The sequence below is a fragment of the Marmota monax genome, unplaced genomic scaffold (assembly GCF_021218885.2).
Source record: "Marmota monax isolate L192 unplaced genomic scaffold, Marmota_monax_Labrador192_F-V1.1 WCK01_AAM20220418_F8-fsc00010, whole genome shotgun sequence".
NCBI lineage: Eukaryota > Metazoa > Chordata > Mammalia > Rodentia > Sciuridae > Marmota > Marmota monax.
This window is the reverse complement of record NW_026692321.1, coordinates 23,012,618-23,035,633: the sequence shown is the minus strand read 5'-3', so window position 1 is coordinate 23,035,633 and position 23,016 is coordinate 23,012,618. Positions and strand designations below refer to the sequence as shown.

The 23,016-nt window shown below is 41.5% G+C and overlaps 1 protein-coding gene across 1 annotated transcript in view; it reads left to right on the top strand.

The window, feature by feature from the left end:
* Positions 1 to 16,708, top strand: part of Srd5a2 (steroid 5 alpha-reductase 2) — a 61,454-nt gene extending 44,746 nt beyond the window's left edge. Inside the window, exons 2-5 of the mRNA XM_046441712.1 lie at positions 720 to 883; positions 6,541 to 6,642; positions 7,922 to 8,072; positions 14,990 to 16,708. Of these exons, the coding sequence (XP_046297668.1) occupies positions 720 to 883; positions 6,541 to 6,642; positions 7,922 to 8,072; positions 14,990 to 15,056 (484 nt within the window). The 3' untranslated portion in view covers positions 15,057 to 16,708. The remainder of the gene's footprint in view (positions 1 to 719; positions 884 to 6,540; positions 6,643 to 7,921; positions 8,073 to 14,989) is intronic.
* The last annotated feature ends 6,308 nt before the right edge of the window (positions 16,709 to 23,016 follow it).

The window sequence follows — 23,016 nt, the reverse complement described above, 5'->3', positions numbered from 1 at the left end:
AGGGGATGCTATAGTATCAGTAAATAAATATACTAGAGAAATTACAGAGAGTCCTGTGGTCAAGTGGCTGCTGTCCAAATGCTGTTCTGCTGTTTGTGGGTAAACCAGGCTTTACTATTCTTCTAATATATTTGTAAAATTTTTATTCATCATCATTCTTATTGTTGTTGCTATTTGCAGGACTGGGGATTGAATTCAGGATCACACTTACCACTGAACTACACCCCCAGCACTATTTTTTTTTTCTTTTGTTTTGAGATGGAGATTCACCAAGTTACTCCAAACTTGAAATCCTCCTTCCTCAGCCTCCTGGGCAGCTGGGATTACAGGTGTGCACCACCATGCCCAGCTCCAGTCTAGTATAAATTAAATTTCACTTCAAGATTTGTAGAAAACTAATCTCCAACCCTAGGCTCATAAAATTTAATTTATTAACTACTGGATGGAATGGCTTTTACCTTTCAAGACTGTTGTGAGAATAAAATGAGATGCTGAATGGTAGCTACTATGAATTTAATGAAATAAAGCAAATAATAACATAAATGGTTACTCTGGAACCAGATAGTAACATTCTTCCATTGCATATATTTAAGGAAAAACTGTAACAATGCACTTAATGTAGTTATCTGTTTTAAACACTGTCCTCTCATTGTTTGACTGTATTTCTTTTCTTTTCTTGTTTGATGGTAGATTCTAACTTTTCCCTCCCTGTATCCCAGGACTTTTATTTATGCATTGCTCACCAGAGGGAGACCTTTTCCAGTTGTCTTCCTTTTCAGAGGAAGTATCTTCTGTGTTGGAAATGGATTCCTTCAAGCCTACTATCTGATTTACTGTGCAGAATACCCTGAAGAGTGGTACGCAGATATCCGGTTTAGCCTGGGTAAGTGAATCTGACCAGCTCTCACCCACTACCCAGCTGATACCCCTTTCCAAGGTGTACATCACCACAGCCTCCCTCCATCCTACTGTGGTAACCTCTGAATGATCCTGTTCTCCTCCTCCCTCCCCCCCTGGTCTTCCCTCAGTGTGGAACTCATATAGAGGGATCTCAGACCCTTCTAATAGATTTCCATGGCTCTCAAGACCATATGCATATTCCTTACCACAGCCTGTGAAACCAAAAAGTTGTTCCGAGGCTCCAGCCACATGGTCCTGCTTCTCTCTCCCTCATGTCCTGGGCTAGCCCCAGGACCTTCCTGCTGTGCTGGAAACAGTTAGCCTGTCCTGCCCAGAGCCTTTGTGAAGGATTCTCCCCCTGCTTAGAATGCTGTGCTGCATGTGTCTATGGAACTTGGTCCTCACTTTATTGAGGTCTCTAACAATTCACATCTCCTCAAAAAGACTTCCTGACTGCCTATCTAAAAGAATGGAAGACATTGATCATTGGTTTGTTTTTCAATTTTTTTGTAAGCTCACTCCTTTGAATACTGTTTTGACTCAAAAAAAAAAGGACAATATAGATTATTCCTAATCCCTCTTAGTATCACAAATCACATTCTACCCATCAATTTTATACTTCTGGATCTGTCTCCAGAACATGGGACAACTGGACTCTCTTCTCCCTAAGCTGTATTAATTTCTGTTTAGTCCACAATTGCCTGGACTTCCATAGCTCCAAAATCAGTTTTCTGCCTCCATCCTTTCCTTCCACAGCCTACTTACATTTTCCATATAGCAGTCAGGGTGAACACTCAAACCCACAAATGACCAAAGGGTTTGTTGCATGAATATGGATGCATATCCACCATAGACCACACCACAGACACAAAGACAAAGAAACAAACAAAACAAAGCAAAACCAAAAAAACAAGGGAGTGCTCTGTGCATTCATGCAGAGACACCTCTGGGATATGTGGTTAAATAAAAATAAATAAAAGTGTGAACTGTGTTTATAGCATGCTATTTTTTATGTAGAAATAGGATAGAGGAACGTGTGTGTGTGTGTGTGTGTGTGTAACTGGGAAGGAAACACTGGAAATATAAAAGTCTCCTACATGCCTCTGGGTAAAGAGATCAGGTGGGTATATCTCACCATATACTCAACTAGTGATGTAACCACACAAGAAAATAGCCAGTTCACAGGAAGTGTGGGACACAGGCAAGTGAAATACCTCCATGAGAAAGTAACCAGTCGTATCTAGAAAAATGGACATTCTGAAGGACAACGGTCTAATCTCTTCAATGAGTGAGAGTCCTAAAACAAACAAACAAACAAACAACAAGAAGAATTAGGAGGAGGAGGAGAAGAAGAAAGGCAGGAGTCAAAATTAAAAGACATAACATCCAGATGTAAAATGTGGCCTTACATTGGACCTTGGTTTGCACAAACCACTTCCAAGGGGGATCTGGGAGACATCTGAGGAAATCAGAATATGATCTGAGTATTAGATAAGGTACTTATCAAAAAAGAATCTATATCTTGGCATCAGCTTCTTCAAGAGAACTTTTTTACTTTCAAATCTTTTTATTATTGTTGTTCTGATGGGACAAGCCTCAGTCCATCTTGAAAAGGTATCTTCTCTTACAAGCAAATATCTGAAGTTTTCCCAGGGAATGGGTATTTGAATACAGTTTACTTGCCAATCATTGAAGGGCTGTGTTCCTTTTACAGTAAGCTGCTTTTCAGTCTTTGGATTGTTCTGGGCATATATGACACAGTTCTGATTTAGCCACTAAGCAGCTGGATCTGTGACCCTCATATGAGGGCCTGATGACATTCACCAAGGTGCTCCCTACACAGTGAACATTCTCATGTAGGTGCCAGACCAGTGCTTCAGGCAGGAGGATGAGCCCATGGGAATCCTGTTTTTCCACTTGGCAGCGCTATCCCAGGAGCCTACACTCTACTCTGTGGCCCATTTCCCATCCTCATCAATGTAAGGAGACTGGTCTGATTCAAGCTGAGGTACCAGGGAGCTGATAAACAGTTTGCTCTTTGTGGCTCTTTTGGTGGCTATATTGGCCTGATTTCACCTGCCCATGGAAGGCCAGTCTTCTGCTGACTGGAACAGTGCATGATTACTGCTTGCTTTTGTCTGGCCATGGCCCCTGTCAATGCTGGTATTTTAAGGGCATGTTTAATGTTCTTGTTTTTGGCAGTGAGGATCACTCTTTCCAAATGGCTGAATGTGCAAATGCTATTATGAAAGCATATTTTGAGTCAGTGTAAATATTTACCCTCCTTCCTCTGAGTTCTTCTTAAAGCAATGTGCTTAGCTTTCTAGGCTTGTGCTCCTAGCCTTGACTTCTAATACCATGGTTCCAGTTCCCAGGTCTGGAGTTTATTCTTTTAGTGAACAAGGAACACAAATCTTAGACTGGGATGGGAAACGTATTAATCTTGTTTCTCCTGCTGTTAGGGACAGGGAGAAGGAAAGGAGGAAGAAAAAGAATAAAAACATCACAGTTTTAAAATAAGCTACCAATGGTTGAGCAGCAAGTTTTATGCTCCAAGCACGAAGGGAGCTCGCATTACAACACTGCTTGGAATGTAACGTTTGGGCATGTTTAGTCATCTTCATGTAAAGATGGAAGCCATGGAGCAGTGAAATGCTACAGTTAAAATCACACAAACACAAACCTGTAAAGACTATTGCTATCAACAAGTCTAATTTGGAGGGCATCAACATGGTAAAGTACTCTCCTAAGCTTAAGGCTTGTACACTTGGGGAATGCAAATGCACTTCACGTACAAGATAGCCAGTAATAACCAGCACCACAGATACATGCAAGTCCTTTATAATACACCAATTTGGCTTTTACTTTTAAAGAAAACCTATGTATTGGTAGGATAACTATGATAGTATTGCTTTGCTTTTCAAACAGTTCTATAGAAGTTGAAAAACTAAAGGAACCCTTCAAATCTGGCTCCAACCATTAAAAAAAAATCACAACTTAGTAATGACCATTTTATACATTCATTCAGATGTGATGGCTATTGTGTAAAAGAGAACACTTATTGGTTACATGTCATGAATTAAATCGTCGTATCTTCAACTCTACAATTTTTTGAGTGATGTTTAGATAAAACTCAGATACATGGAATGCCTTGCCCCCATATATACACATACCTTTAACAAAACAAGAAAAACTAAATGTATTATTTTACATGTTCCAAAATATCTCTTTTTTGTACTAATTAAATTTTCTTCAGTATAAAAAGGACTTTTTATCTTAAACATCTAACAAAGAAAAGTACAATCCTGATTGGTCAGATAGATACCAAGACAAAAATGTATGCTTACAATTCTGAAGAGATTTTAATTTTTATTTTACCAATAAATTTAAATGAACACATTTGCTCACTCATTTATCTGTAAGTCAATTTGAATAGAATTTCCTAGGAGATTTTATTATTATAGACATACAATTAACCCAAAATTTTCAGGTCACACAGAGGTTGAGTTTTAAAAGATTTTTTTTTTCTTCTTCTCTCTCCTTTTCTTTATCTTGGGGCAGGGGAGCTCTTTAGCATCTCATCTCTTTTTTACACGTAGAGACATGTAAGTACATATGCTCAAAGGCACCAGAGATCCAGAACTGGGTACAAAGTCCAACAATGATCTCAACTGCCTTTCAGTACCAAGTTTCAAATGGCTGAAATGCTAAAATGGTGAGATTCTCACCTATACAAATGCTACCAAGTGTAAATGGCAGAAGTGCCCAGATGGCAGAGAATGGGACGTCCCAGTGTGCACATCAGAGTGACTTACCCAGCCTAAGAGCCTACTAAAGGAACACTTGAATGCCAATTGCTTGCATCAACACAAGGTGCTTGGTCAGCCTGCACCATGAATGATGAAAACAAGGGCGAGTTCCCAGAATAAAAAGGGGTAATGCAGCTATTAGAGTTAGTACAGAGATTTCCCCCATCCTGGGCGCTGGCTGTGCCACAAGCAGCAGTCCTCCTGGCTGGCTCACCAAATTTGTCATGGGAACAAGTCAGGCTGCTTACCCTATGACCGGTCAGTTAAGTTGGAAAGATAAAATATTGAGGCAAGGAAGGTAGTTACTCCAGAAGCCTGCTAGAAGAAAAAGCCCTTCTTGCTTGGATGCTGATTTTAGGGGAATTTTATACAGATGGTTGATGGTTGTTCCTTACATAGTTCAATTCATGGTAATGCATAAAAACACCTCCAATGCCGATCTTCAGAGTGACTTACTGTAGGGCACACAGACAGCTGGTCCGAGGTTCCTTTTATCCCCCACTGTTGTGCATTCTCTTTTCCCTGCTTTCCTCCTGCCCTAGGTAGGTCACCTTTCTTTTAGTCCATTGATTTTTTTTTAGAGAGAGAGAGAGAGAGAGAGAGAGAGAGAGAGAGAGAATTTTTAATATTTATTTTTTTTTTTAGTTTTCAGTGGACACAACATCTTTGTATGTGGTGCTGAGGATCGAACCCGGGCCGCACGCATGCCAGGCGAGCGTGCTACCGCTTGAGCCACATCCCCAGCCCAGGTCATTGGTATTTTGATAAGAGAAGGTAGAAAAATCATGATTTCACATCATAGCAAATTAAGTGAAATTAGATCTGATTGTTTTACTTAAAACTTTTCTTGATTTTTGCCTGCTGAATTTTGATCTGCACAAACACATTTTATTGAGAAGTGTGGTTGGGCCTCTAGGTGGGGACAGAGAATGTTTCTGGACTGTAGTACTGCCCATTGGGATGAAGGACCTAGCATGCTTGATCCTGGAACTTCTTACCCAAGACCAGGACTATTTCTGTACCAGTGGATGATATTCATGGAGACACCTTCAGGATATGTGGTTAAATTAAATGAAAAAGCTATGAAGAGTATACATACTATGTTCATATTTTTTACATAACAAGAAGTTTCCAAAGGAAGCTGTCTTCTGTGTTCCTTTGGTGGCTTACTGATGCCACTAAAAACCCAGACACTTCCTATGTTAATGCTCTACTGTTCTTACCTGTAGTCTTACCTGTAGACTTCATTTTAGTCATTTTATAGTTGCAAGACACTGGCTGCAGCTCAAGATATTACATCTGCAATCGAGTCAGGATGAAAGAGGAAGTAGAAGCATTGGTCCCGTCTGTTCCCTTTATCAGAAAAACAAAAGATATCCAAGAAAGTCCCTAGAAGATTCCCCCTTACATTTTCAGGCAGAGTTAGGGGATTTGATCACCGTTCAGATTTTCAGCCTCTATAGTGGACAAAAAAGAGGAAGGTAGAATGCCTGTTGAGTTAGCCAACCAGTTGATTTGAATGAACCCAAGGCTGACTATTATTCTTTCATGTATTTGATTAGTTATTTAAGTATGGCACAATGTTGTTGCCTCTTGCTGTCTTCTCTTCTCCCTCCTGTCTCCACCTGACATGCATCACGGTGTATGTCAACATTTTGGTTTAGGGAACAATAACACACCCGCCCCCCAAACTTGGGACCATATCTGAGTACCATTCCTACATTAATTCCTTCGTTTTTTAGAAAACAAACAAACAAACAAAAACAACATGTCTGAAACATATCGAAATCAGGACACATTTTTCAACTTTCTTTCTCTCTTATTTACCAAGGTATCTTCCTATTTATTTTGGGAATGGGAATCAACATTCACAGTGACTATATATTGCGCCAACTCAGGAAGCCTGGAGAAATCACCTACAGGATTCCACAAGGTAATGCCTTCCCCACCCCACCAGGTTCCCACTCTCCCTTGGAGCCTGTCCCAGGGATTAAGCTCTGACAAGTGGAGATAGAGTATCAAATGCACAAGTATGCAACAAGTCCTGGCTTGCTCCTGTCTTCTCCTCCACTCCCTGTTCCCTCCACAGCACATCTGCATTTCTCATATATACCCTGAAGCTCAATAGAGCTACAAGAATCATCAGAAAGCAAGATCACAATATCCTGAATGTGGAAGAGGGTGCCAGGCGTGGGTAGGGTAGGAGTAGATTGCAGTCTAGTTGTAGTAGATAAGATAGTTCTGCACCTAGAGTGTAATCCTTTCTGAGTTAACAAATGAAGCTTAAGATTTTATTGCTGTGTCAACATCATAGAATGCACTCACAAGAACCTAGATAGTGTAGCCTACTAAAATCCCTTGGCTCTAGCCGGCTTTTAATTTTTTTTTAACTGTGCATATTTTTACCTTTCAAACTTTTTTTGTTAAAAACTAAGACACAAACACACATTAGCGTAGGTCTGTATGGGTTCAGAATCATTGAAATCATGCCTTCCACCTTCATATCTTGTCTCCTTGGAAAGTCTTACATGTAATAACACACATTTAGCTTTAATCTCCTATGATAAAAATGATTTGTTTGTTTTTTGGGGAATACTTGCTTAAGAATGTTTTACAGTTAATTTTTTGGTATTCTAAAATAACAAATAATACAGCATAGTAAATTTATGAACATAGCACAGTAGTTTATTAAATTACGTCCTGTACATAATTTAATGTGCAACACTTTTATATGACTGGCAGTGTGGTAGGTTTTTTTACACCAACGTCACCATGAATACACAAGTAGTGCATTGTGTATGAGATTACACTGGCTATGATTCACTATAATTATCTAAAGGGTCACCATTGTATAAGCAATCTGATGTTGACTAAAGCATTGTTATACAGCACCTGGGTATATATTTTTGGAGATATTGAATATTTTGAAGATGCCGAATGTTTGAAATCCTAATTATTCCCAAGAAAGGAGGGTGTGAGATAAACAGATAAGCAGGTGGGAATGGATCAGTTTCAGTAATCCTTTAACACATTGGAAGATTCCAGAACAAATAATCCAGGAGAACCCCACAAAGCTCCTGTGCTTGTAATGGGAGTCTCCAACCCCACCTTTGTTCTAGCTACCTTTATGTGTTCTGGAACAACACATAGAGGGGTACAATGTCACAAGGATGCAGCTCTGATCATTGACCTTCTGATTCTTCTGCACACAGGTGGTTTGTTTACATATGTTTCTGGAGCCAATTACCTTGGCGAGATCATTGAATGGATCGGCTATGCCTTGGCCACGTGGTCCCCTCCAGGACTTGCGTTTGCCTTTTTCTCACTTTGTTACCTTGGCCAGCGAGCTTCTCATCACCACAGGTAAACTTGTCAATAAACGCAGTGGAACCCAGGTAGCTTTCCTCTCCAGACATGCCTTCTAGCACAGGGAGTCTGATTTAGAAACCTTATTTATCTTTTTTTAAGGTAAATTAGATACCATAATCTGGGCTGTAAAATTCTGAAATTTAAGGATTTTGCTGTCATTGCAATTTAACTGGATGACCCAAGCAGTAAATATTTTTCTAAGAGCAAAAACAAACCCATGTAGATGGAGGCCCCTAAGGTGACAGTTGGGAAGCCGCTGTGTCTACCCTTTGAAGAAGCCTTCCCAGCAAGGGCACCTTGTATGCAAGTGACTGTTGACCCGGGTTCTGTGCTTGGGGATGGGTGCTACTTGGCAGTAAGTAAGCTGTAGATACTGAGTTAAGAGACAAAAGAAGTCACCTTCATTTCCATGCCCCAGTCCCCTTCCTCCATGATTCTGGAAGTGTGTTCTGTTGGGGAGACCAGGGCCAGCACCTCCCAAAGGATTGCAGATAATTCTGAGGTACAGCCTGGATAAAGAACCTCTGGGAAGAAGTACTCTTGGTGTCTATGTGGATGTTCTTTTTGGGAGCTAGTTTTAGTTCAAGGCTTGGTGTTAACAGTTCAGGTAATCACAGAGTCCTGTAATCTGCAGAAGGATTATTTGTTCTGGAATCTTCCAATGCTGGGCTTCTTCTGGTACTGTCCTCCTTCCTTTACCCCTCTCCATCTCTCATAGCCAAGGCTATGGTAAGGTAGAGTAAGCAATTGTGTGGAGTGTGCAATTGTTGGACTGTCCCCTCTGCTAGTCATTGCTGGGATTGCAGGCATCTAGACCCTTTCCTCTGCAGGTCTCGTCTACAGCTTCACTAACCCCACTAGGGGTGGGGTGGGGACAAAAAGGGATAACTGAAAGTATCGCTGGAAGGAAAAAGGGTGACATATGAAGTTGTTATCTGACTTTAAACCTGAGTGTGACCTTCATATCCATTTCCCCAAATGGCTTTTGGGGAAAGAGAAAGCCTGTGATTCCTGGAGACCCAGAGAGGATGTTGAAACAGTGATCCACTTTACCTTTTGAATATAGCCCTGGCTGCTCATTTATTTTATTTTTTAAGATTTTCTTTTGGTAGTTGTAGATGGGTACAATACCTTTATTTTATTTATTTATGTTTATATGGTGCTGAGGATCGGACCCAGGGCCTCACACGTGCAAGGCAAGCACTCCACCATGAAGCGACAACCCCAGCCCTGCTGCTTATTTTTAAAGGGACATATTTTTCTTTTTCTCTTCTCCCTCTCCTTCTTCCTGACCTGGGGAACTAGATTACCTTGAGTTATCTGTGCTTCATAGGAAGGAGATGTCACTAGAAGATCTAGGAAGAGACTGTGTCCCAAATTAACAAGTGAATTTCAACACACCTTCAGGGCACACGTGGAATGGAGCCTTTGAAGAGCTTCTTTCAAAGCCCTCTGTTTTCCCTGAAGAGCAGAACCACAGTGTTTCTCCTTTGCTAACAAAGGATTAAACCTTCTGTTTTCCTTTACTCAAAACCATGTCCTCATGATTAAATTGGCATGAATTGGCATTGGGGACAAGGACCAAGCTTTTGGTAACAAAATTGGTGACCCAGGTGGGACCCGAGAGCAGCCCCCACTCCGGCTTTCTTGGGCAGGCCCAGCACTCCAAGCAACCAAACTTCCATGCTGAGGATGTAAGGCCAACTTTTTTGAGAACTGACTGCTGGGAAGTTAGGAGATGGGCAAATGTACCTGGAGTTGAACCAAAGAAGCTATTCCTGTGAGTAGAGGGAGGGACTGAGGGATTGTTCCAGCAGTTGCTGAAGCACATTTTGCTTCAGGGAACTCCCACCTTCCTTCCCTGAACTATATGGATTTCTCCATCTTGGTCTACTTTGAGAAAAAGTAAACTGAGCACAGTAAAGTTGTGACACCTTGGCCATTCAGTAAGCTCCCTCGGGGTGCACACTGAGACCCTCGATTCTACACACGTTTCCCCTTTGTGGGACATCTGTGGCACCGGTGGTGTAGAAGTCATAGTTAAGTGGGAGTTGGGAACTTTGGGGGATTTTCCTCTATTGGTTCTGTTTTAAAGGTTCCCATCTGTTGGACATGGTTTGGGGATTGTCTCTGTCTGTCTCTATTTTTTGTTTGTTTGTATCTGTTTCTGGCCCTTTAAGACATGGGTATTAATACTGTTTTGATCCTATAGGTTGTTTCTTGGGAAACATATGGCTGAATGGGTCACCTATAGATATAAACCTAAGAAAAAGATGACGTTTTACTGTAACAATCTGGTCTTCGAATGGTTTTCTGAATTATTGTACAATCTTGCAGTTGGGAGTTGGTCTGTCAGAGGTAAAATAAGTGAAAGATTCTGTATGTACAAGAACATATGCAATTACATAATAAGGAGTCTTAACAGTCAAAACCAAAGTTGGATATAAAAAAGTGCTGCCTCAAATGTGTGGATATAGCAGGACACCAAAAGAGGATTAAAAAAAAAATTTTTTTTTAATTCCTTTCAACCTAGTGCTGACAGTCTAAGCACTGCTTCTCATCCTGGCCCCAGGCGGCTGCAAATCATCCTGCTGTGGGTCAGGGACACCAGTCCTGGGATAAGGGGGGAAAAAATCCCAGGAAAGCTGCCTGGTCTATAGAGAAATGGGTAAAGAGGACCTGGCCTCTACCCTGCTTTCCAGCCGTTCTTTGCCCATGGAAATAAAATCAGAGTTTGAGAACAAGGCTCAGTTTGCAGACAAATGAAATCTATGTGGGCTGTAGGCCTCACTGATTTCTTTCTGGGTTCTTGTCTCATCAGTTCAAAGAATGAAATCCGTGGATGGTGGCAGAGGACAAAAATAAAAGAAATAAAATTAGTTTTGAATGAGAGGAGAAAAAGTGAAATTCCCCAGGATGTGAGGGGGAAACTGGTGGAAAGCTTTGCCCATTGAGGACACTAGTCTGGAGACGTAAGGCTTCTGGACAAAGGCATTGACCAGAGTCCATGCTGAACAGACACTAAAACGTGTTGGGGCTGTTTGTTGGGATCTGTGCTATACAGATGTTAGGAAAGTACCAAGGCTAGTGGCTTGACCCATGACTTTCTATTTGGCTGGGTACTTTTAGTCCTTAAGTTACTTTTTGTAACCTGCATTTAGGTCCACCCCCATTTCAATTTTCCCACCACTTTGGGACAAAGAAGTGGACTCAAATGCTTAACCTTCCAGGGTTGCCTTTACATTTGAAAAAACCTTATTTGCCACCCATTACACTCATTGATTCACTATCTATTTTATGGGGCTGATGGGGATGGTAAAAACTGCCAGTCACAAAGAACTTGGCAATGGGTACCAGCACTATTAAATTGTAACCTGGGGACAAAATAGTCTCCTCTTTTAAGATCTGACAGGGTAACCCAGGGGACATTTGACATCTGACAGGGGACATTTCTGGGTGTAACCCTGCCTGTTGCCCACAGAGCTAAAATACAAGGGCCTCCTGAGTCGCCATGTATGCAAGCATCTCTGTCTGGGCCCTGATGATTTCTGCAGAGACAGGTCCCTAAAAATCTCTGTAATGGTCAATGTGACCTTCACTGGACACAGTGCCATAGATGTATATGCATATAAAGAGAGAGACTCTGGGTGCAATTGACAGTGGGACAGTGGGGGACTCACTTGTTGATGGCGTTATGATGATGCTAAGGGAGACTAGTCAAACAACAATACCTGTGCTCAAACCCCTTCAATGCAAACTGGAAGGAAAAAAAGATTAAGGCACAGTTTTTTTTTTTTTTTTTTGTATATGACAGACTGTGATCCCTCTCTTAGGATAAAATTTGTCATGTAAATTAAATGTACAGATAACATTCTCATCCCCAAAGCAACAACTTCTAGAAAAAGAAAACAGGACTTGCTGTGCTGGAGGTCTACTAGAAGTAAGTAAGACCTTTTAGGCCAAAGAGACCCTGAGAAAGGTGATCAATGTTATCCTAACCAAGATTTGTTTTAGGAGGAAATAACTTGTCCCAGGAAAAAATAAAATAACCCTTAAGAGAGAGGCATTAATGGGGATTCATTCTGTTCTGGACAATTGTTTAAAATGTGTATTGCTTCAGTTTTGCCAGACATCTACTGTGCCTATTCTGCCTGTTGAAAAACCTCACACTGATGAGAGCTAATTAGTGCAAGACTTGAGAGCAATACTAGAGACAGATACATCTGAAACTAAATATGTTTGTCTGAGCTTTATCTAAATGTTCTGTAAAAGTTTATAAAATAAAAGTTCAGGGCTCGGGATGTGGCTCAAGTGGTAATGCGCTCACCTGGCATGCGTGAGGCACTGGGTTTGATCCTCAGCACCACATTAAAAAAAATAAAGATGTTGTGTGCACCTAAAACTAAAAAATAAATACTTCAAAAAAATAAAAGTTCATGTGGATTTATCCAATAAGAGCTCTCTTTTATCTGGCATAAAAGGGTCACACTGCCATTGGGAAAACTGGCTTATGTCTATCTGATCTATCTGCTTTGACTAAGTCTAGTTCTGATCATTAACACCATTCCCTAAATGTCTATGAGATTTAAGGCTATCCTTGATTTTTGCTAGTAGTATTGAAGTCTACAAGCTTGCAATTATCTGCAAATTCTGAATTCTATTGTGAAAATAAACCTAATTAATATAAGGGCATTTGTGTAATGTGATGCTAACTATTAGTTCTTCTTTGTATACTGAATACATTTACGTTCTTTTAGTATAGGTTTTAAAATATAAAGTTTAGGAAGGCACTTTACAAAACTTTGGTGTTCTCCAAACTAATGTTGTCTGTAATGGTAATTTTAGACTTATAGAAATAGCAGATTTAATTGGGGACTTGTTTATATCATTTAACGTTCTGTAACTGAACTTGTTATCAATAAGGTATATGTAAAATTCATGTTACTTTTTATACTGTGGTGAAAATTTAAATGTACTTTTGAAAGATATTGAAAGCCTGATCTGTTTAAAGGTTAATATTGTGAAACATAAAAACATTTTGCCACTTTCCCACAAAAGGGTGTTAAAAGCTTTCTTAGCTTTTGTTTGATTCATGTTTCAGATATAATGTTATGTTAACTAACATTCATATAGACTCAGGATACAGTTTATAAAAACTTTGTAAAATGGGATTTAAAAAAAGAGGTAAAGATCAGCTTCAGAAATAAAACACTTATATGTAAGATTTGTCAAGAGCTCCGCCTCATCTGAGCAAGACTCTGCCTCTCATCTTACTCAGTGTTAAGATGATTTCAAAGTAGACTAGACTTAAGCTCTTTAAAGTTATGTTCAAAGGATAAATTTTTGTCATAAAGATGACTGTGATCTCAAAATAAACAGGACATATAATATATAACTAAGGTTTAGAATTATAAAAAATTATGTTTCTTGGATCATAGCCATTATCCAAACTAAATATGTTTCTGCTATTGGTAATTTCAATTTGTATTTTCCTTTAAAACGTTACAGCTGTTGCCCGTTAATGTTTTTCAGAGGTACTCTTTCTAATTGAACAACCTGAGTTAATTTGAGATAATAAACTTTCACTGATGGGACAGACATGAAATAAGGCTAACTTCCAGTGCTAATATTGATCCCCAATTAAATGGAAGGGGTAACTATAAAATTAAAACCCATTACTCCCATTTAAACCTGGTAAAACTGGTCTGATGGATGTTTAAAACCCCAAACTTGGAGACTACAGTCAAGAAAGTAAATGGGCCAAGGAAAAAGCAGCCAATGATGGAACTCCTCCAAGGGCCCTGCAACTCCAGTGAGTTACCCAATCTGTCAATCAGGCAGATTGAGAAGACCCTAGAGAATGGGAAGCCAACCAGTGCACATTCTGCAAAGAGGTTGGTTTGACCTACCTAACCTAAGAAGAAAGGCTTTTTACAAGATGCATCCCTTTCCTAAGGCTGCCATAAGAGAAGACCACAATCTGGGTGGCTTGAAACAACAGAAATTCACTGCAGTTTGAAATTCACTGCAGGCAGGGCCATGCTGTCTGGTGGCTTAAGGGAAGAATCCTTTCCTGCCTCATCCCAGCTCCTGGTAGTGGCCAGCCATACTGGGTGCCCCTGTAGTATGAGTTCAATTTTGTCCCCCAAAACAAGTTGAAGTCCCAACTCTCAGCACCTGTGTCAGCCTCACTGTAACCTATGCCTCCATCTTCATGTGGCTGTCCCTCCTGTGTGTCTCTGTCTTATGTTTCTTTTCCTTTTCTTTTAAGGACACCTGTCATATTGGATTCAAGGCCCAGGTTGCTCCAGCATGACCTCATTTTAATTTATTATGTCTGCAAAGATCCTAGTTCCAAAATAAGGTCATTCCCAGATGCTGGGAGTTAGTACTTCAGTATATATTTGGGGAGGAGGGAATTGAACCCATCACACAAGGGCATTCCTAGGTTTCATGAAGGAATATTTTCCTGGGAATATGGCCAACCATCTGGGATTAACTTTGACCATTGTCTTTGGGAGTTTTGGTTTCCCTGTATTTCTCAGCTGAACCCAAATGGTGCTTCTTTCCATTACATTAAAAAAATTCTGGTAAATTAATATACACATCTTAAAGTTTGCCATCTTAACAGTTCTTAAGTGTAAAATTCAGTGGCATTAGGTGTGTTTGTTAATGTTGTACATCCATCACCACTGTCACTGGTGATTCCTTTTTAACTCTCAACATAAGAATTGTCAACATTTATAAGAGATGGGTTACAACAAAGAGAAAAGGATACCCAAATGGCCACCTGGAAGAGCCAGGCCCTAAATAACTGTAGGTCAATTTATAACCAGGGTTTCAGACACAATGACCTTGACTGTTGGCTGCTGTTCCATTGTATTTGTGATTATTCCTTTCCTGTCTTTTAGGTTCTACCTCAAGATGTTTGAGGACTATCCCAAGTCTCGGAAAGCCCTTATTCCATTCATCTTTTAAAGAAACCAAATAAAAAAAGGAGCAAAGCTACCATAATACCAAGATGCTGACTCTCAAGATGTTGAAACTATAATTTGTAAAGTTTCATTATATAAGTATGTATGTATAAAATGTGGTAGTTATCCTTCTGCCAACTGGCTTGGGGACTCTGCGTGATGCAGAATCTATCCTGATCTCCTATTGGAGTTTCATTTTCCAAGTGGAGACATTTTCTTCTTAGCTATGCCTCCTAGAAAGTGTAGAGCTTCCTTTTTTTTTTTACTGGCTAATCCCAGTACCTGTTGCTTTTTCCTTCTCTGTATCAATGCAGGACAATTCTGTAGCCAAGAGTTTTTGGGGTGAGGGCAGTGCTTATAGAATTTATGAACGGCATACATTTTAAACCTATGCAGAGTAGCAGAGGATTAAATTCCAAAGCCACACATGCTCAGAGCACACCTACTCCTCAATGAAAACCTAGTCACATCTCCCTTTTCCTTAGTTAATTAGGAAAGATGTGAAAAGGCAGAGTCATATCTGCCTCCTTACATTGCCAAAAATATACTGACACATTGACCCAAATTCAAATTTGTACAGTGTCTTAATCAAGGGGTGCCTCAGTCTTCCAGAAGATTCCACAGTCCCCATTAGAGATATCAACCTAACCCAGAAAACTAGTGTGACCTTCTTGAAGGTCAGCTGCATTGTTTTGTTTTTGCTTCATGTTTCTGGGGATCAAACCCAGGGCCTCATGCATGCTAGCAAGTGCTCTACTAACGAGCTATATCCCCAGCCTGAAGTTCAGATTTTAGAGACAAAGAAAAGAATATGACCCCAAATGGCTACTGAGAGAGTAAAGAAGTGCTTTGCAATATACATCACAAACTCTCATGTTCTTGGAAACAAATGAGAATAACCAATAAGGGAAATTCACGAGTAAGATCCTGTGGTGTTTGTCCTGATGAGATCTACAAAGGTAGGAAAGACAACAACAGATCCCGAGCAGCTTTCCTTTTCTGGAATTTCAACCTCACAGTGCTCAATGCCTGTCAAGAAGATGTGCCCCAGGGGTGGCTTGAACTTCAGCCTTCATGGTTCCAAGGACAGAAGATGAGAACGGCAGACAGAAACAACTGGGCAGAAGATCTATTTCATCATGTTTACAGTTTCACACCTAGTTTTTTTTTTTCCTTAAATTTAAAATTTCTAAAATTTAAAACTTAGGAAGTTCTGCATAAAACTCTGCCATTCTAGTTCCCTTCAGCAACTCCAAGGATCTAGGCTCACAGCCTGCATTCCTACATGAGAACTTGGGACTGAGTAGCAGATATGCATTTGAATCTGCAGCGTCTTGTGAGGGCATGGCCGTGCTGGACTCAAAGGAAAGGGCTGAGCACTCAGAATCTGAATATGTGCACATGTTTGTCTCCTAGGCCTGATTTGTGGTAAGCATTGGCACTACTCAACAAACCGTTCGAGAATGGACCACCAGTTTTATCAGATGTGGTGCTAACATACAGAAACTGACTGTGTAAGACACATAGAGAACTTGAAAGAGATGGGGATAGAGTAGGTAACTGAAAAATACAAATTGTAGTGATATAAATACGTGTTTTCCTGTTCATTAAATGCCTCTCAAGTCACAGATGTTAAGTAAATTTGTTTGAATTAAAGATCCTGGGACTTCTGGAGGTTTTTATAATGTATTAAGTTGTATTTCTCTCCATCTCCTGTACCAGTTTTTTTTTTTGTATGTGTGTGTGTTGCTTCCTTTTTTTGGGTCTTCTCTTTTCATTTTTGCTAACCTGAAATTAGGGAACTGTGAGCAGGAAATGAAGTATGACTTACAAGGTTTCTTGATCACAGTTCAGAATTCCAAGGAAGTACAATAAATAAAGGAGTGAGAAAATATGCTGTTTTCAGGTATACACAAGGGAGAAAACTGTGTGAAGTCTTCTGTCACTATAACAAATACCTCAGATAAATCAACTTATAAAGAGTAAAAGTTAGGCTGGGGTGTAGCTCAGTAGAAGAGTGCTAACACATGTGGAAGGCCTTACTTTGATCCTTAGCACTGAAACATTTTTAAAAAGAGAGGGGAGAAGTTTATTTTGGCACATAGTTTCAGGGATGTTAGTCTATGATTGCCTGGTGCCATCGCTTTGAGACTGTGGTGAGGCTCTAGGGAGGAGCATGCGGTAAGGTACTAAGGCTCACCTCCTGGCCAAGAAGCAAAATAAGGAAAGAGACTGAGTTCCCATAATCCCTTGGAAAGCATAGCACCAGTGACCCAAAGACCTTCCACTAAGCCCCATATCCTTGAGTTACTACACCCAGTAGTGCCAAGCTAGGGACCAAGCCCCTAGCACATGGGCCTACTGGGGCTACTCAAGATCTGAACCATAGAACTCACTGAGATAAATGACAGCTTGAGCTCACTTGAAATAAAAGACTTCTAATTCTCTTATACCTTGACACTTCCTTTATTAAATCCTTTATCTTTTTTCCAGGAAAAACCCAGGACAGTCCCTGAAATGTATTAAATGCCCGATAAATCACAGCTACCCTTCCTCTAGTACTTTTGATATCAGGACAAAACTGCTATGTGGCAATTCCATATTTTTGCCACAAGAGGGCACTTTCCCAAAATGTTATTCAGGTCCATGATCCTGACTCATTTAGGTGATTTACGTTATTTGGGTGTAAATCCCCACAAAATTCCTATCTTACTGCCATTCCAAGTTAGCATTATTACATATCTTCTTAATGTAATATGTAATATAGAACAAACTCCATGTAATCTGAAATTTTCTCTGGATAATTGAGTTATTGTCAGTATTGTAGGGCCATTGTTTTTAACTCCAGTTTTATTTGTTTAGGACTAGAATAGAAATATGGATTAACTATAATAATGAAGTCTGAATGTATGCTCATTCTTAGAGGTATTTCTCCCCATCTCTCCTAAAAATGGAAAGCAAAAAATACAATAAAAATAAATATAATAAAGCCAATGGAGGTTTCCACAGTTCTTTTGGTGAAAATACTACAATGATGTCTCAGCTAATAAGGTACTCTGTCTTGTTCTTGTCGAAGAAGCTTTCATGGAGAAATTGTTTTCTGCTGATTTTGCAGAAGATGCTGTGTTTTATTTGTTTTTCAGAATTTAGACTTAAAAAGCTGAAGCAGCCCTTCAACATCAGCTAGCCCCACCCCTTGGGCTCATAGCTGGAGACGTTGACACCTTGGTATGAAAATATGCAAGGTTAAAACAAATGTAAACCCTGCATGAAACCTGCATCCCCAGGGTTCACAGTGGTCTGGGCAGCAATCTCATTTTGTCCCGTGGAAGATCAGAAGTTTTTTTTCTCTTAAATACAGAAAACTTTTACAAGAGAGATTCAGCAGAGGCTCCAGGGTCTGAACACACTCATTCAATGTTCACTTATTAGATATTTACTAAATGCAAAACATTAGTGGGTGGGAGGAAAATATTCTTAAGTTTTTATTTCTTTTTCGGCGCACACACATACCAAGTGTGTGAGAAGTGTGTGCTACCACTGAGCTACACCGGCTGCTCTGAGGATATTGTTGAACTAGACAAGCTGCTTGGCCTTTAGGGGCTGCCACTTGGATTTCTATAAAAACTATGATCTGGCTACTTTTCAGGAGAAAAATAGCCAGATCATAGTACCGGACCTCAATTCAGACACACCTGTTATCTTGCCCTTGCTTGTGAGCAATCTTTCTGCCACTCTGAGGGTGTCTCTCTCAAGGAGAGTCATTTCCTTCCTTCCCAGCCTTTGATTCCCTAAGAGCCTGTGGGCAGAAGTCCAGGCAGAGCAAATCTGCAGGGTTAAAAACAAACCTGTGCCCTTGCCGTGAACATATTTGCCATAATGAGTGGTTTTCCTGCCCTGGTTGTTAGAGGCAAACTTTGTGTTCAGTATGGAAAAGGTCTCTGTTCACAAACTCCCCTTATCTCAACCTTAACTTCACGAGAGCTTCCCTGACTCCACTTGTATCCTAAAAGGTTAAAAAAAAAAAGGCTAATGAAAAATTTGCAACTAAACAGTGATTTAGTGGCTTAAACTCTTCCAAGAACAAATAAATAAACCTGGGGTTTTACAGCTGCCGGCCGCCTTGGCTTTCAGAGGTTACCTCATGGCATTCTCACCGAGAAGCAGACCGGCCAGCCAGCAAGCTCTTGGTGTGTGAAGGATGGACTCAAGGAGAGTCGTTTCCTTCCTTCCCGGCTTTTGATTCCCTAAGAGCCTGTGGGCAGAAGTCCAGGCACAGCAAACATGCAGGGTTAAAACAAAAGTAAAGCGGATCCTCCTTGAGAAGGCTGCTGAAGGTTTTACAGCATACGCACTCTCCTCTGATCAAAGAAAGAGGCCTGGAGCCAGCTGCCAATACGGGGGCCGGGGTGATTTCATAGCCTGTAGAGTAGGTTCGTTTCTAAGTTCACTCCCTCCCAAGTTCACTGAGTTGTGGTCTTATCAGGCTCTTCCATTTGTTTTGTTCCTTATTTCTTCCCACTGACCTCAGTTTGGAGTTTGGGTGACTGAAGTATCTGGGTGGGGAGGGCTAAGGTGCTCACCAGGCTGTGCTGGCTCCTGGGTTTGCAGGGTTCCAGGCTTGGTTTTGTAGGCTGCAGTCAGAGGCTGGTGGGGAGCGGGGTGTCCAGTATCCCCTCCCACATGGCAGGAGGAGCACGGGGGGCAGTGAAGACAGGCGAGGAGTTCTGTGGGGGCCCCACACGGCAAGGCTGGCCATGAAGTAAGGCAGGAGCCTCGGGAGAGGGCCCGGCCCAACGGAGTGGGTCTCTCCCCTTTCCTTGTGGCCAAACTGCATGAACCTGATCCTTTCCTTACCCTTCCAGCAAAAGAGGTCCGAGGGCGAGAGAGAGGGGGAGGGAGAACTCTTCTTTGAGCTCCATTTTCAGGGAGAAGCTGAACACAAGCCATATGGTTGTGCCTCATGATAAATAATTTAACTGTATTTCTGTCAGCTCACCTCGTAAAGATGGTTTTCAGTTTGCATAGCAGTGACCGTTATGAGAAAGAGGTGAAGTCATGGTTCTGGGAAGTGTGTGGTGCCATCCAGTGCCATGAGGTCAGTAGGGAGAGGGGAGCATCCAGAGGAGTGAGCATCCATCCTACCCACGGCCATTTCCTCTTCTCCAGGGGCTCCAGACAAAGCCACCTTCCAGATGGGGATGCATGCTTTTCTTTTTTTTCTCTCTCCAATGTTGACTAGAAAGTCAATACCAATTAAATTTCATTCATTCATTAATACTTTCCTTTGTGATGAGTTGTCTTTTAGACATTGTTTTATCAAAATATTCTTTGTGGTGGTTTATAACCGAATGCACTGTCAATAGATGAGTGGAGATATGCAAATATAGGAATAATTAATAAAATCAGAGGTAAAGCTAGAGAGCAAAAGTGCACAGCCAGAGATTACGGACGTGGTTAAGAGCGAGGAGTCGATTGGGTGCTGAATCCTCAAAGAAACGAAACCAGGTAAACTTACTGAGCTCATGAGACTAAAAATCAAACGCAAACAAAACAAAACCAAGGAAGTACCTGTCCTGAGATTTTGACTATGACTGGTTTTGAGGCTGATGATACATTTCTTCACTGTGATGTGGGGAACACCTTTACAACAAATGCAGTGGTCAGTTTTGTCCAGCTTCTTATCATGCCCTCCTGAGAGGACTGTAACATAATGCCTCAGTTCAATTCTGTAAAAGTAAAGGGGCTGTTTTGTTCCCACTTAGTGTGCGGAAAGCCGAACAATGAGAAATATCCAGCCAATTTACAGTCGTGGCTATTGCAGAGCCCTTTAATGAACTGAGATAGAAAAGCAACCAAGGAGCAGGATTCCCAAAGGTGAGCCCAGCACATCAACCATTTCACTTTGGGCAAAGTACAGAAGGAAGAGGGAACTGCAATAAGAGTAGGAAAAAAGTGAATGAGTTCTTAATAGCTGAGTGGGGCCTTGTATGAGCCTTTAGAACCCCTGGGAGCCTTGGTCACAAATGACTCTACAAGGATGACCAACCATCCTGATCTGCCCAGGACAGAAAAGTCCCTGGGACACAGGACTTTCATGCTCTGGGAAAGTCTGGGAAAGTCTCAGGCCAGTCAGGATCAGATCTTAGCCTCTGACCCAGACCTCCACCTGTAGATTACAAGACAAATGAGACCCAAGAAAGACCCTCTTGATTGTGCAGTCATAAAAACTCATCGTCTTCCAGATCTTTCTCAAATATAGTGCAAAGCCAGGTGCTATGGCACACACAGGTAATCCCAGGAACTTGGGAGGCTGGGGCAGGAAGATTGCAAGTTCAAAGCCAGCCTCTGCAACTTAGCAAGATCCTCTCTTAAATAAAACAATTAAAAGGACTGGGGATGTAGCTCAATGGTTCAGTGCCCAGTACCAAATAAGTAAATAAACAGATACTAATTAATTAATAATGAAAAGTTTAAAAATGGAAGAGTTTTGGGGGGAGGCATAGGAACCCCCCACCTATGCCTTCTCTGAGGGCCCAAGTAAATAAAGGTCCCCTTTATCTCCAGGGGAGGGGATAAGGAAAAACAGGTACCAGCAAGGAGGAGATTCAGTAATCTGTCCTATCCCCAGTCCCAGTTCCTGGTTATACTGCCCCAGGGAAAGGGAAAGAAGTAAACATTATTTCTTTGGAGAAGGGACAGAAAATTCACCAACTCCCTCCATGAGCCTTGTGCCTAGTGACAAGCATTAGCTGTCTGCTGCTGGAGGAAGGTCATAAAATTGTCCTGAGTCCTAGACAAAGTTACGCTGCTGCTGCTGCGGGAGGGGTAGATGCAAAAGCTATCTGCCCCAGTGGAGAGGGCAGGAAACCCCCTTGGGATCAGAATCCTGTGGGGATGCCAAGAAGTGGTCTGCATCCACTGGGAGCCTGCAGGGCAGGAAACTCCCTCCTGCCCAAGACCCCCACAGACAAGAATTTGGCTCCAGAAGGGTGGGGTTTGGAGCAGGAGGGCTGAGAAGACCCCATCACGATGGCCCAGTGCCTGGGTCCAGTAAGGCTGAGGCTGGAGCAGAGGAACCAAGAACGTCCACTATGCCCATCAGAAACCTCCTACTCAGCCACAGGCACCAGCAGTCTACCAACGGAGAGCGCAGGAAGACCCCCTGCCCCACTGCGGCAGATAAGAAAAAGGAACAATCTCTCTGGCTCTGCAGGCCTCACGCTGTGACTGGGTTCTGATCCTAGGAGGCCCATCTCCACTCTCTACTTCCTTCTTGTCACATAAATATTCTGCACCCATCCTCCCCTCTGAGTCTTTGTTCCTCTTCCAGACAAACCAGAAATGTCTCCCACTCCCCATTTCTTTTCCTCAGCAAAACAAAATTCTTTTAACAAAGTTTTAAAAAATTTGTTCTGATTAGTGATACATGACAGTAGAATGCATTTCGACACATCGTGCACCAATGGAGCCTGACTTCTCCTTCCTCTGGCTGTACATGGTGCAGAGTGACACCAGCAGTGTAGTCATACATGTATAGGGTAATGACGTCTGTCTCATTCCACCGTCCTTCCCACCCCCACAGCCCCTCCCCTCACTCCCTTCTGCACAATCCAAAGTTCCTTCATTCTTCTCTACCCCCCCTCCCACTAGGGATCAACATTCTCTTATCAGAGAAAACGTTCAGACTTTGAAAACCCAATTCTTCTTTAGAACCCGTTGCCAGCCTCCTTTCCTCCTTCAAAGCTCCCCTGATGTCTACCAACGTAGAGGAGGGACAAACTCTTTTCTCCTGTGTAATTTATTGTTAATACTTTTGCAACCGTCGTGGCCCACAATGTGGTCCTGATGACCAGCCTGCCTTTCCCCTCCGCTGCAGCCTGACGTCCAGAATAGTCGAATGCTCCTTTGCTAATTGAGCCTTTTTTGAAAGGACCAGTTTGTGGCCTTTTGAATGGGCGAGA